The 14,460-nt window shown below is 34.4% G+C and overlaps 1 protein-coding gene across 1 annotated transcript; it reads left to right on the plus strand.

Annotated features, from left to right (window-relative positions):
- The first annotated feature begins 12,294 nt into the window (after positions 1-12,294).
- LOC121465327 (olfactory receptor 2B11-like) lies at positions 12,295-13,233 on the plus strand. Its single transcript, XM_041678543.1, has one exon. The coding sequence runs from the start codon at positions 12,295-12,297 to the stop codon at positions 13,231-13,233; it is 939 nt and encodes a 312-aa protein (XP_041534477.1).
- Positions 13,234-14,460: the final 1,227 nt, after the last annotated feature.

The following is a 14,460-nucleotide window of genomic DNA, read 5'->3' on the forward strand; positions in this document are numbered from 1 at the left end:
AATAGGTTTCTTTTGCAGTAGATGATTTTAAAATATAAAGAACCAAATATAATAATATAGAGAACCAGAAGTGCTCAATAAACAAAGAATGTGAGACAGAGGAATAATCAGCTCCAAGAAAGAACCCCATATCACACTCTTATCACCCAAGACTTAGGATATTATCACAGCAGAGGGTACAGAAAGACTGTAAGAGCCAGAAGTACTGTACATGTACAGAAATATAGTATTTGCTGTAAATGAAAGGGCTACTGCACACATGAAGTCACAATAACTATAAATACATGTATATTAAATTTGAATCTTATGCCCTGGCAACTCTGAAGCATGCATTGGCAGCCCATATATTGTGGTTCAGTTGAACTTGTCCATATCGTGTTTCATAGTCTAAGTTGATGAGAATGACAAATACCTGTATATAGCCTACCCCAAATCAAATCATCCAAAATTCCATAATAGACAGGGAAAGGCTCAAGAACTTCCATCCTAGTTGAAAATCTCTTGAAAACTGATTTGTGCAAGGGATCTATGATAATTTTTTATTAGTCATGTAACCTGTGTAAAGCTATGAAGCATATACAGGTACCAGTACCTAAACTCAGCTGGTTTAATAAATAAAGAAGAGAGGGCAGATGAAGTTTGTAGGGAAACTGGTGGTGGTATAGAGGACGATTTGGAGGAGACTGAATGCAGGGTATATTTGATCTAAATATATATGCATGTATGGATTCTGAAACAATAAAGATGTAATTTTAAAATCTCAATGCTGTCTAAATGACTGACTATCATGATGTGCAGTATTATTTGAAGAAGAAACTCCACAAAAGGTAAAGAACTTCAAGGACTTCAAAATTCAATCATTAAATACTACGAGGTTATTTAAAGTATAATTTGAATTATCCTGGTTTTAATATCACTTTCATTTTCAGTCTTTTTATACTAATTCTATGTCTTTTGATTTTATGATTACAGAATAAAACTGTGTGAACTACTCTAATGAATGAATGAACTAAGGCACTTAATAAATTCTTATATAATCCAATGTCTCATTAATTATTTATTTTACTTCTTTTAATTGCATCTTCGTTAACATTTATATACAGTGGTCCTTGAATTTGAATGAGTTTTAGAACATGTCTAAAAACAGAAGAAATATCCCAACCTCTGTTTAGTATCTGTTAATTGTACACAAGAAACATTTCCACTGAGAGTACTCTTCCAAGGAATTCTCTGTGCTAACACACCTGGGGGATGGATAAATGAGTGGCCTTGCTGCAAACAATGCCTCAGAGGTTTGAGGATATGCATACAGTAGCATACTCACAGACTATGGTTGATACTTCTACTATCAGCTGCTTGGTGTAGGTTCTATGGCACTTGTATCAACAGTAAAAGTGAGTTTTGAAATGTATGATTGAGTATGTACCTGTGGACAACAGTGTCTCTGTTTTCTATAATATGCAAGATTTAAAAGAATCTTTTTTTGCAATTCCACTTCATTGAAAAATTTAAAAATAAGATAAGTGAAATGAAATTTTGTTTTAAAAGTCATGAGATCTCAGGGAAGGTATAAACATCTGTGGCTACTCATGTCTAATATATACATGAATGATGGGCAATATTTCATCTAAGGGAACCTTTTCAAAAATTAGAAATACTTTGTTTAGTAGTTTTAGAAACAACTAGTTTCCTGTTTTATTTTTCTTAGTTTCTTAATCTTAAAATTTTATAAACTTAAGCAAATCATATTTTTGACAAATACTGAATGTTTGAATAAAGTATAAAGTCTGTGCTTGTGTGACTGTATCAGAGAAGTCAGTTTTGAATTAGTAGTCCAAATTTCTGTGATCGATTCTTCACATGTTTTATTTATAGGTTTTTTTCAGACAAAAAATGAATTATGCAGTTTGCTCTTTACCTATATCTGTACTTAATAAGTCTCATGAGTTAAATTAAATTAAATAGCATGTGATGAAAATGAAGTATGATTGAGAGACATTAGAATGAACAGATGAGCAGCTTTTCAAAGATCCCAAAATAAATAAAGTCTAGAAATCATTAAAGTGACTAAATTTTATGAGAAAATATATAAGCAAATATCAAGATAAATTAAGTGACCATGGATCATTCATTCATTAGTCAAGCTAAAACTAAACTTGCTAAAGAAAAATATGAATATTTATATATTACAAAATAAATACAGTATAGTAGAGAGATCCCACACACTTATATTCCATTAGATACATTAATTCTAGGTGAATTTTAGTGTTAAATTACCTTAGAAAAGTTTGAAGAATAGTCATTGGTTGAAAAACTAAAATGTTAATATAAAAATGCTACATGAATAGACAATACACTTCTTATATTGCAATTGATAGTATGTGAAAGCTGCAGTGTTTAGAATTTTTTTTAAACAATGTAAAATTCTTTCATGGGAGATAGATAGGAATGTGTGTGTGCACATGCATGTATGTATGAGTATGCACATAGGGAAGACAGATGCCAACTTCTAGTGTTGTTCTGTAGAAGCCATTGACCTTGCTTTTCAAGATAGGGTCTCTGGCTGACCTGTATCTCACCAATTAGACTATTCTGTTTAGTCAGAGAGTCCCAGGGAATCTGTCTTTTTCTATCACCCCATTACTAAGATTACCACAACACTCATAATTTTTAACATGGATTCTGAAAATTGAACTTGAGTCCTCATCATGCTTGCATGACAAGCACTGACTAAGCTATCTCCCAATGTGATTTATTTCATATCTCATCTTCAATCAGAAAAGCAATTGGTCAAGATTTTTTCCTATAATCAAGTTTTGTTAAGAGAGAACCATGAATGATGTCAACAAAATGAGGTATACAGTTGTCAACCTGATTCATGAAACACCCCTAGGCTACTGATACTGTTATTTTACAGTTCCAGATAATTTTCTTAGATTTTTATCTATAAATAACATTATCAATATCAAAATTTAGTGGCTAAGTGTGTTGAGACACAGATTAAAAAATGAAAATCTTGTATGTATATTGTTCCTGGTGTGAAGAACATTTCATAATCTTCTAAATCTTCCATAAGGTGGGAATATTCAAGTGAAAAGTTCAGATGTTATTGAAATGACAAAATAATTTAATAATTAATCTACTAAAATTGCTAAAACATTAATTTACTAATTATTCTTTAGTTTTATGTTACCAGATCACATTCTTAGGGTGACAAAAGACATTTTTAACTTTCTCCTTTTCATGAAATTATCAAAAGTACTTTGCCAGCATAAAGCTGTTGATAGCTAAAATATGAAATCTTCCTTTATTTATCTATTAGCATGACAGGAATATGAAAAAAAGAAGAGACAGTAATTCCAGCTAATTACTATTGGCTTTGTTTGCTGAAGACTCCAAAATTTTTGCTCTCATTAACTCATTTTGCATCCATCTCCAAATGAAAATTTTCATCCCATATTTAGATAGCTGACCATTCATTATTATAGTCTGCTAATAATTAGAGGCTTAAATATTAAAATAATTAATGTCTTTTCTTTATTGTTTTTATTAAACTATATATTTTTCTCCACTCTCCTTCCTTTCTTCCCACCTCCCCTTTTAACTTCTCCCATGATCCCCATGCTCCGAATTTACTCAGAACATCTTGTCTTTTGCTATTTCTCATGTAGATTAGATCCATGTATGACTCTTTTATGGTCCTCTTTGTTGTCTAGGCTCTCTGGGATTGTGAATTGTAGGCTGATTGTTTCCTAGCTTTATGTCTAAAAGCCATTTATGAGTGAGTATATATTATATTTGTCTTTCTGGGTGTGGGTTCCCTCACTCAATATGTTTTCTAAATCCATCCATTTGTCTGCAAATTTCAAGATGCCATTTTTTTCCATTGTGTAACACTCCATTGTGTAAATGTACCACAACTTATTAATCCATTCTCAGTCAAGGGACATTTAGGTTGTTTCCAAGTTCTAGCTATGACAAATGATGCTGCTGTGAACATAGTTGAGCACATGTCCTGGTGTTATGATTGAGCATCCTTTGGATATATACCCAAAAGTGGTATTGCTATTTCCTAATTTTCTAAGGAATTCCCATACTGAATTCCAAAATAACTGTACAAGTTTGCGCTCCCACAAGCAAAAGTGTTCATAGGTGTGTGGATAGGTATCTGGAGTTTTAATTTGATTCTCCTGACTGTTTTTATGCCAATACCAGGATGTTTTCATTACATCTGTAGCTCTGTAGTGGAGTTTAAAGTCAGGGACTGTGATGCCTCCAGAATTCCTTTATTGTACAAGATCGTCTGGTCTATCCTGGATATTTGTTTTTCCATATGAAGTTGAGTATTGTTCTTTCAAGGTCTGTGAATACTTTTGCTCAGATTTTTATGGGCATTGCATTGAATATTTAGATTGATTTTTGTAAACTTGCTATTTTTACTGTGTACCCAAAAGCATGGGAAATCTTTTGATTTTCTGTTGTTTTCTTCATTTTTCTTCAAATATTTAAAGTTCTTGTGATACACGTCTTCCACTTGTTTGTTTACAGTTACTCTAAGATATTTTATGTTTTGTGAAGCTATTGTGAAGCTCATTTATCATCTGTGTACAGAAGGGCTACTGATATTTTAGTTAATCTTGTATTCTGCTACATTGTTGAAGATGTTTATGAATTATAGAAGTTCCTTGATAGAATTTTTAGGGTCATTTATGTAAACTGTCATATCATCAGCAAATAGTGAGAGTTTGACTTCTTTTCCAATTTGCATCCCTTTGATCTCCTGTTGTTGTCTTATTGCTCTAGCTAGGACCTCAAGAACTACATTGAATACATATGGAGAGGATGTATTCAACCTTTGCCTTTTTCCCGATTTCAGTGGGATCGTTTGAGTTTCTTTCCATTTAGTTGATGTTGGCTGTTGGCTTGCTGTATATTGCCTTTATTATGTTTAGGTATGTTCCCTGAATCTCTGCTCTCTCCAACATCTTTATCATGAAGAGTGGCTGTATTTTGTCAAAGGCCTTTTCAGCATCTAATGAGATGATCGTGTGTGGGTTTTTTTTTTAATTTGTTTATATGATGAATTATATTGACAGATTTTCATTTCTTGAACCCTACCAGCATCTCTGGGATGAAACCTACTTTGTCATGGTGGATGATTTTTCTGATATGTTCTTGGATTTTGATTTCCAATATTTTTGCATCAATGTTCATGAATGAGATTGGTCTGTAATACTCTTTCTTAGTAAAGTCTTTGTGTTGTTTGGGTATCAGGCTAATTGTACTCTTTTAAGAAGAGTTTGGCAATGTTCCTTCTGATTCTCTTGTGTGGAACAATGTGAGGAGTATTGGTATTACTTATTCTTTGAAAACCTTGTAGAATTCTGTGCTGAAACCATCTGGTCCTGTGCTGTTTCTGGTTGGTAGATTTTTAATGACTGTTTCTATTTCTTTAGCAGTTATAGGTCTATTTAGTTTGCTTATCTGGTCTTGATTTAATTTTGGTTAGTGATATTTATCCAGAAAAAAATGTCTTTTTTTTAAGTTTTCCAATTTTGTGGAGTACAGGTGTTTGAAGAATGATCTGATTAAATAATTAATATCTTAAATGACATCGTAAGATATTGAGAATATCAATTTCTAGTTTCAACAGTTCATAGAAAAAATATATTGAGTTTCAAATGTCCTTGGTGTTTAATTGGGTTCCTGATGATTCTTCTGATGCCAGTTAACTACAGTTAAAGATATATTTAGAGTATAATTAATTAGTCAGTAGGAACTATACAAACTCCTTATTTATTAGAGTATAATAACTTGTAATTAGACATTTCATTATGATATTCCATATAGTCTAGTTTGGTTATATTCATCCTCTCTATTACTCCTTCCTCTTTCTTCTCCCTCCTGTAAGACTAGTTCTTTCTTTACTGTCATATGTTCTTTCACTATATTTACATATTAAGAAAATCTTATGGCATTTGTCTCTGTCGTACTGGCTTATTTCATTGATACAAATATTTCTAGATTGACATATTTTCAAGGATATAATTTTATTCTTCTCTGGTCCTGATTAAAAATGTTTATGAATTTTCTATTCTCTTTTATTGGTTTCTCTTTTGCCTTTAAGCAAGTATCATGTGAGTTTTGTCATAAATTTTGACTCTGTAGTTTACAGCAGTTCTGTAGCATCATTATTATTGTTCTTTATACTTAGGAATGCTTTGGATACTCAGATTATTTAGTTTTTCACATGAATTGGGAGATTGCTGTTTCTATTCCTGTGAAGATCATCATTGTAAATTAATGGGCAATGTATTAAATTTGTATGCTGGTTTTGGTGATAAGTCACTTAAATATCAAATTCTGATGATCCCACAAGTATTAAAATTCCTTTTACCCTTTTGCTGTATTCTAAAGTTTCTTTCTTTGCTGATTGAAGTTTCTTTAATGTTTTTAATTTCTAATTCTTGTTGGGAGATGGGATCACTAGAAAAAGTTAACAAGGGATAGTAGCCATATCAACTATCTCTAAGTTTGGTTGAAAGACCATATCTCAATAAGAAAGATGAAAGAATAAACAGGAATGATTCCCTACATGAACCCTTGTCCTCCACCCCCACACAACTGTGCACATACACCCTCACACAATGTCCATGTGTACATATTTGGACATTTATGCACAGAGGATGAGAGAAATAGAAAAATAGAAAACTAATGCTTTTATGTTCAGCTCATATTCTGCATTTTTAATGTAATGCTTTTTTGTATATGAGTTTTCTGGTTGAATCTTTAAGGATTTATAATTATGTGATCCTATTATCCAAAAATTATAATTTCATTGTTTTCTCAAAATAATATTTTATTATTAATAAAAAATAATATTTTTATTACTTTCTCATCTTTACTGATCCAGCCAAGATTTCATCCACAATATTCAAAATGAGGTCAAGTCTTCTCTTATATTCTCATATATCTCATATTATATCTCATATATATCATCTTATATCTCATATTATAGAGAATGCTTTCAGATTTTCCCAGTTGAGTATAATGTTGGTGTAGTATTAAGAGGTGGCGGGGCTGCGTCCCCAACACCCCAGCCGCCTGCCCGGCTAGCTTATGCCCCAAAATAATTACACGGACACTGTATTCTTTTAAACACTGCTTGGCCCATTCTCTTCTAGGCTAATTCTCACATATTAATTTAGCCCATTTCTAATCATCTGTGTATGGCACCCCAAGGTGCGCTTACCAGGAAGATTCTAGCCTATTTCCATCCTGGGTCGGAGCTTCATCCCGGGAGCGGGGCATGGCATCTCTCCCAGGCGTCTGCTCCCGAGAGGAGAGAGCTGTCGAGACTGAGCTCACTTCCTCTTCCTCCCAGAGTCCTGTTCTGCCTACTCCTCCCACCTATCCTCTAACCAATAAAATGGGCCAAGGCAGTTCCTTTATTAGCCAATGACCTTCCTCCATCATTTCCCCTTTTTTGGTTTAAACAAAAAAAAAGGCTTTAACTTTAACATAGCAAAATTACATATAACAAAACAGTTATCAAGTAAAAGTTACAATAATCTTTATCATAACTAAGGAAAACTATAACTAACTATTCTTAACTCCATCAAAGACTCCAGAAAGATACAAAACTACCTAAGCAAACAAGAAAAAAGCAACTTTTAAAACTCTAGAAATGACAGAGACATCTTGCTGCCTGGACAGTCACCCAAAGTTCCTCTGTACTGTTGGGGCATCCACCTTCAGCCTTCAGGCCCATGGTATCCAGCAGACATTTCCATAAAGCAGGAAAATTCAAAGTCAGTTCAGTCACTATCTCTTGTGTCCTGCAGAATGTCTCGCAGACTCTTTCATGAATCAGGAACCCCGAAAGATCATCTCACCTTAGGCAAGTTCAGTAGTCCTCTCTCTGTGGGTTCTCTGTGTCCAGTTTATGTAATCATCCAGACAAGAGCAGTTTCTTGCCCCAATGGCTATCAAACACCATAACGAGCCTCTTCGATGCTCATCTTCCTCTTGAAGTAGATTGGTGCTGCCAGGAGCAGAGTGTCTCATTGTCATGAAAAGTCCTCTGTTATTAAAACATTAAAATGCCATATTCTATAATCTTTGAAAAATATGAAGAATGCCTATCTAAAATATATCTATGCACATCTAGAAAATATTAACTAACATGACTACAAACTTGACTATTATTTATGATTATCCATCAACAACCTATATTTCCTAATTATACATTACATTTTAATAATGAACTACACAATCTCAATACCTTAATCAACATCAGAAATACATATACATATAACAAAATTGACCTTAAATCTCTATCAATAAAGTAAAATTTATACTAATGCAAATTATTCATATCAATATCATATTCCCCTTTAAATGTAAAAGGACGTTTATAAACCATATTTGGGAACATGGGCACAGTTTTTTCTCTCCAAACTGCTTCCTGCTGAATGGGGGCGTCGTTAATTAGGTCTTTCATGGTGTAACCTGTGTGCTAGTTTCATCTCAGTTGGCAGTTGAGCAAAGCAATTTTCTGAAGATGTTCACTGCAACCCTTCAGGAGGGCGTGGTCCATCATACCAAATCGGAATAGAAGAAATGAACAGGGTCTCATCCTCTGTGAAAACAAAATAACAAACTCCTTTCCAAAGTATCATATCCTTAGATCCAAATTCAAAATATCTATGTTGGATTAGTTCAGCAGCATTTATAAATAAATATCTTTTAGCAGCTGTTGCTCCTTCCTCAGCATTCAAATAATTCAAAGAGAGCATAATAGCATACAGTATCAAAATTCTCTGTGTATTTTCCATCTTTGTACAGCTTTGTTTTAACCTCTATTTTGTTTATTTTTACTTTTAACTTTTTGCTTTTTGAGACAGGTTCTCTGTATCTTTGACCTGAAGTAACTCTGTAGACCAGCCTGTCTTTGAACTCTCAGAGATCTGCCTGTCTCTGCCTCCCAGGCATTGGGATTAAAGGCGTGTGCTACCACACCTTGAAGTCACAGAGGTCTATCTCCCTCTGCCTACCAAGTGTTGGGATTAAAGGTGTGTACCACACACAACAACTCTCTTCCTTTTTTTTTTTTTGCTTTAACAACTTTAAATTTTAGTCTGCATATATTTTTAACACACTTCAAATCATTTAGAAATTTTCTCTGTCTTTGAATCTCTCTTTACTGTATATCTCTCTTTTTCTGACCACATGAGTCTTTAATTTACCAAGCAATATCAGTAGGATTAAAGGCGTTGATTTGCCAGCTAGATGTAGCCCATTCCTTAGCTTTCCAGCCTCATGGCTGAGGTACTGGCTGTAGCCAGCAAGCGAGCTTCAGCAGCCTGTGCTTGCAAACCGCACAAACCGCCTGCGTAAAAGAGTCAGAGTTTGCCATGGCAGGACAGCCCAGAAAGCTGGCATTTTTAAACGGCACAGCTTTTTTCCTGCTATGGCTGAGAACCGAAAAGCATGTGTTCACCTTTTCGTCAACACCGTTTAAGTGTTTCGTGGCAGGACCTCTTAAGAGCTGCAGGGTTTTGCAGCTGAAGCTGAGTCAGGAAGCCTCTCAGATGAGGCGCTTGCTTGCTGCTAGCAAGCAGAGCAGACCCGAGAACACAGCGAGTCTAGTTGCCATCAAACAAATCATAGCACTTTACTCCAAATGCTCTATTCAAAAGCTCTGTCTCCCGCAGGAGCCAGACAGAGATCGCAATGGAGGCACAGCCCCAGGAAGTCGCGCTTTAAAATGACACAGCGTTTTTTCTGCTACTGTTGCAGAATCAGGAAATCTCTCTACAGCACACCACCAACAAACAGCAAAAATCTGTGTTAAAGTCTCTCTCCCTTATTTTTAAGCCTTCTCAGGTTTTTTAAGTGGGTTTAGTCCATCACGTCGGGCGCCATATGAAGTATTAAGAGGCGGCGGGGCTGCATCCCCAACACCCCAGCCGCCTGCCCGGCTAGCTTATGCCCGAAATAATTACATGGACACTGTATTCTTTTAAACACTGCTTGGCCCATTCTCTTCTAGGCTAATTCTCACATATTAATTTAGCCCATTTCTAATCATCTGTGTATGGCACCCCAAGGTGCGCTTACCAGGAAGATTCTAGCCTATGTCCATCCTGGGTCGGAGCTTCATCCCGGGAGCGGGGCATGGCATCTCTCCCAGGCGTCTGCTCCCGAGAGGAGAGTTGTCGAGACTGAGCTCACTTCCTCTTCCTCCCAGCGTCCTGTTCTGCCTAGTCCTCCCACCTATCCTCTAACCAATAAAATGGGCCAAGGCAGTTCCTTTATTAGCCAATGACCTTCCTCCATCATGTTTGCTACAGATTTGCCACACTATAGCTTTTATTGAGTAAAGGGAAGGTGCTTATATTCTTCGTGCCCTTTGTACTTTTATTACTAAGAGACATTATGTTTTTGTTTAAGTATTTCCATGCATTTATTGAGATAATTATCTGAGCCCTGCCCTTTATTCTTGCTGATATGTGATATTATAATTATTTATTTATATGTCAAGCCATATTGGATTTCCTACAGTGAATTCTACTTAATCATGATGTTTATATTTTTCCACTTTGCTTTGTTATGAACTGGTTTGAGTATCAGGGTATTGCTAGTTTTATATGATGACTCTTGTACTGCACCTTTTTTTCTCCTTAGTTAAGTACTTTGAAGAACACTGAAAGTGATTAGTCTTAAAATTAATTTTTTCGAGGTTACAGGTTTCGAGGTTCTAATTTCTCCCATGCATGATAACACTTATTTAAATATGTGTTGTCTAATCATCATACTTTGGTATAATTTCTACAATTTCTATTTCTGTTCATCTATATTATATTCCACTATAATTTGATATGAGATTAGTTAAATATTCGCATTCATGAAGACATGCTTTATGTTCTAAAATATGTTTTATTTTACAAAACCATCAATGGCTGTTGAAAAGAATATTTATCCTGTGACTGTTTCAGTAAAACATTCCATGAACTTCTTTTAATTCCTGGTTGATTCAATTCTGATGTGTTCTTACTGGTGTTTTGTTTGTTTGTTTTGTTTTGTCTGGATGGGCAATCTGTTATTGACAATGTATTATTGAAGCCACTTACTGTCATCATGTTAGAATCTGCTAATCTATTTTGGTTAAGTACTCCTTAATGAAATTGGGTATGCCAACAGTTGGTATATATGATCCACTCCCATTGGATTGTTCCACTTATAAATACAGAGTTATCTTTTATAATCACTAATACTGCTTGCTTTTAGGGTTTATTTTCTTGTAATTTCACTTTTATTCTGTTTCCCTTTGCAAATGAGATGTGTTTCTTATATGCAGAAAACAATAGTTTCCTGTATTTCACTCCAGTCTGCTAGCCTTTTAATTGGAGGATTGAGATTATTAACTCCTAGTTAATTCTGAAAGGTATGTACAATTTTCCACCATATTTTCATTTGTGTAAGGTTGGGTTCTTCTCTAATCAGTTTTATTGTTTATATTGGGCAGTATGTATTTTACCACTCCCCTCCCTTCCTCCTCCCCTTCTACCCTCTCCCATGATCCACATGCTTCCAATTTACTCTCTACTGTAATCTTTATATAAGAATTTATTACTTTACTACTGAGATTCATGCTTTTCTGTATACTCACAGTGGTGTTATGTTTGCATGTATGCATGGATATATGGATGGATGGATGTCTGTGAGTAGAATTCTTGAAAGAATATTCTGTAGCACTGGCTTCATATCAGACATTCCTTTAGTGTTCATCATGAATTTTTTAATTTTTGTATTTTAGCTATGAATAATATCTTTTTGGACACAGCAATCCAATTTGGAAAAAATTTTTATTAAGGAATTAAAATAGGTCAATCCATACTGTTTTGGCTTTTAGAGTTTGTGTGATTAAAGCTAGAGTTAATTCTTTGTAAATTTTTTATTGTTTATGCCTATGTGTGTTTTTGTGTGGGGGAGATATATGCTCACAAGTAGAGAAATGGGCATTGGATTTTTTGGAGCTGGAGAAACAGGTAGTTGTGTGTCACTCATTATAGGTACTGGGAATCCAACTTGGGCCTTCTAGAAGAACACTAGCTAATAAGTCATCTCTCCAGATTCCAAGAACAACAAGAAAACTGCTATTCTTTTGAATTTTTCTTTATATGTGACTGGCACTTCTCTCAATTTTCAATAATTGTTCTTTATTCTATATGTTTATTGTTTTAAATTGACATGGCACTTCAAACTGTAGGTAAAAGAAATCAAAGGAGAATGGCAGTAATCAATGAAAGCTACCCAGAAGAATTCATTCTACTGGGCTTTTCTGATCATCCATGGCTGGAACTCCCTCTCTTCATTATTCTTCTGATAACATACCCTACAGCTTTGATTGGGAACATTGCCATAATTCTTGTATCCACCTTAGAACCCCGTCTTCACAGCCCCATGTATTTCTTCCTCACAAATCTCTCCTTTCTGGACATGTGCTACACTACAAGCATTGTGCCTCAGATGCTGTTTAATCTTAGAAGCTCTAGAAAGACCATTAGTTACATTGGATGTGTTGTTCAACTTTATGTCTTTCACATAATGGGAGGCACAGAATGTCTGCTTTTGGCTATTATGTCCTTTGATCGCTATGTGGCTATCTGCAGACCTCTCCACTACACTCTCATCATGAATCAACGAGTTTGCATATTGTTAGTGTCTATTATGTGGTTAACTGGAGTGATCTTTGCTTTTTCAGAGGCTACACTTACATTACAATTGCCACTGTGTGGCATTGATAAACTGGATCACTTACTGTGTGAGATTCCAGTTCTCATAAAGACTGCCTGTGGTGAAAAGGAGGCTAATGAGCTGGCACTTTCCGTGGTATGCATTTTCATACTGGCTGTTCCTCTGTGCTTAATTCTTGCTTCTTATGTTAATATTGGATGTGCAGTACTCAGAATTAAATCTTCTGAAGGAAGGAGAAAGGCTTTTGGGACATGTTCCTCTCATCTTATTGTAGTTTCCTTATTTTATGGTCCAGCCATTAGCATGTACCTTCAGCCTTCTTCATCCATCACAAGGGAACAACCCAAGTTCATGGCTCTCTTTTATGCAGTAATAACTCCTACACTGAATCCCTTCATCTATACCCTAAGGAATAAGGATGTAAAGGGAGCCTTAAAAAAGCTGTTGAGAAGCATTTTTACTTCAAACTGAAAGCTCATTGATATCAAATGAAATAGTTTAATGATTGTAGTAATTTTAGATTGGTTTCTCTAATAATGCTCATATATTCCAAGTTCATAAATCATGTCCTTGCCAGATTTGTTTCATTTCTAGCACTTTCATAATCACATTGTATGTTAAAATTTTATAATCAAGTTGTATAATCATTTTATAATCAAGTTGGATCCTCAAATATGTACCAACTTGGGTACATATTTGTGAAAATACAGAAAGAAAACAGAAGTTCTTTTCCAGTTGATTCACCGTGTTAAGTAATGAGAACAATTAATAAATTATAAATTTGATATGCCTAATTCAATTATTGTAAAGTCATGCTGAATAAAATAGCATCAGTGGTCTTTCAGTCAGTGTCACCTCCTAAACAATTCTTTACTCCTGGACTATGATTCATGTAGTTTCATAATGGCCTTAAGGAGAAATACACTGTGCTTAATCATGACTTTATCAAAACTCAGAGTATGTTCATGCTTTCACAAAAAGCATTGTGAATTTTGCTTATGAGTTGGGATAAGTGTTTGATGTTTAAATAAAAAATTTCTCATGAGATATTAAAAGTGCAAAGAGACTAAAACTATGAGTAAACTTTAAATTCTTCTTTTAAACATAAGTAGTATGAATCTTGAATCAATAAGGAAAAAGGAAGTGACATTAATGTACTAATGAAGTACAGTCTGGAAACACTTCAGAGAATAAACTGGGACATTTATATGTGCCTTTGAAAGTTATCATGAATCAATATAAAAAAATATTTTTTCTAATGTGGAAGCAAGTGAATTACAAAAATAAATAATAAACATATTTTTGATAAAGTATACTTGAGATGAGAATGATATTCAAGATATTTTCCATTACAAATTTGAATTTCTACAATGTATTTGTCAAATTTATAGCCCAAACTTAAAATTTTCAAGTAAAATTTCTCACAATTGATGAAAGAAAATTATTAATTTGATGTTGAAATTTTGTTATTCGATAAGCCATTGTTGAGGGAACATATGTTCACTGTTACATAGAGATGATCAGGAAAAAGAAAGAAAGAGATACAGAGGGAGAAAGGGGAGTGAGTGAGAGAGGAGCACTATAACACTCAAGGCTCATCTCCCAATGACTCACTTTCTCCATCTAGGCTCCAACCTCTAAAAGTTCAACTTCCCAAAACATTAGCATTAACTGTGTCCCAAATATTCAAACATGTGA

The sequence above is a fragment of the Microtus oregoni genome, unplaced genomic scaffold, assembly GCF_018167655.1.
Source record: "Microtus oregoni isolate MIOR12 unplaced genomic scaffold, Mior012 000030F_ref0000283, whole genome shotgun sequence".
Classification (NCBI taxonomy): domain Eukaryota; kingdom Metazoa; phylum Chordata; class Mammalia; order Rodentia; family Cricetidae; genus Microtus; species Microtus oregoni.

Coding starts and splice junctions, on each gene's coding strand:
- LOC121465327 (XM_041678543.1), top strand. CDS start 12,295: ATGGCAGTAATCAATGAAAGCTACCCAGAAGAATTCATTCTACTGGGC.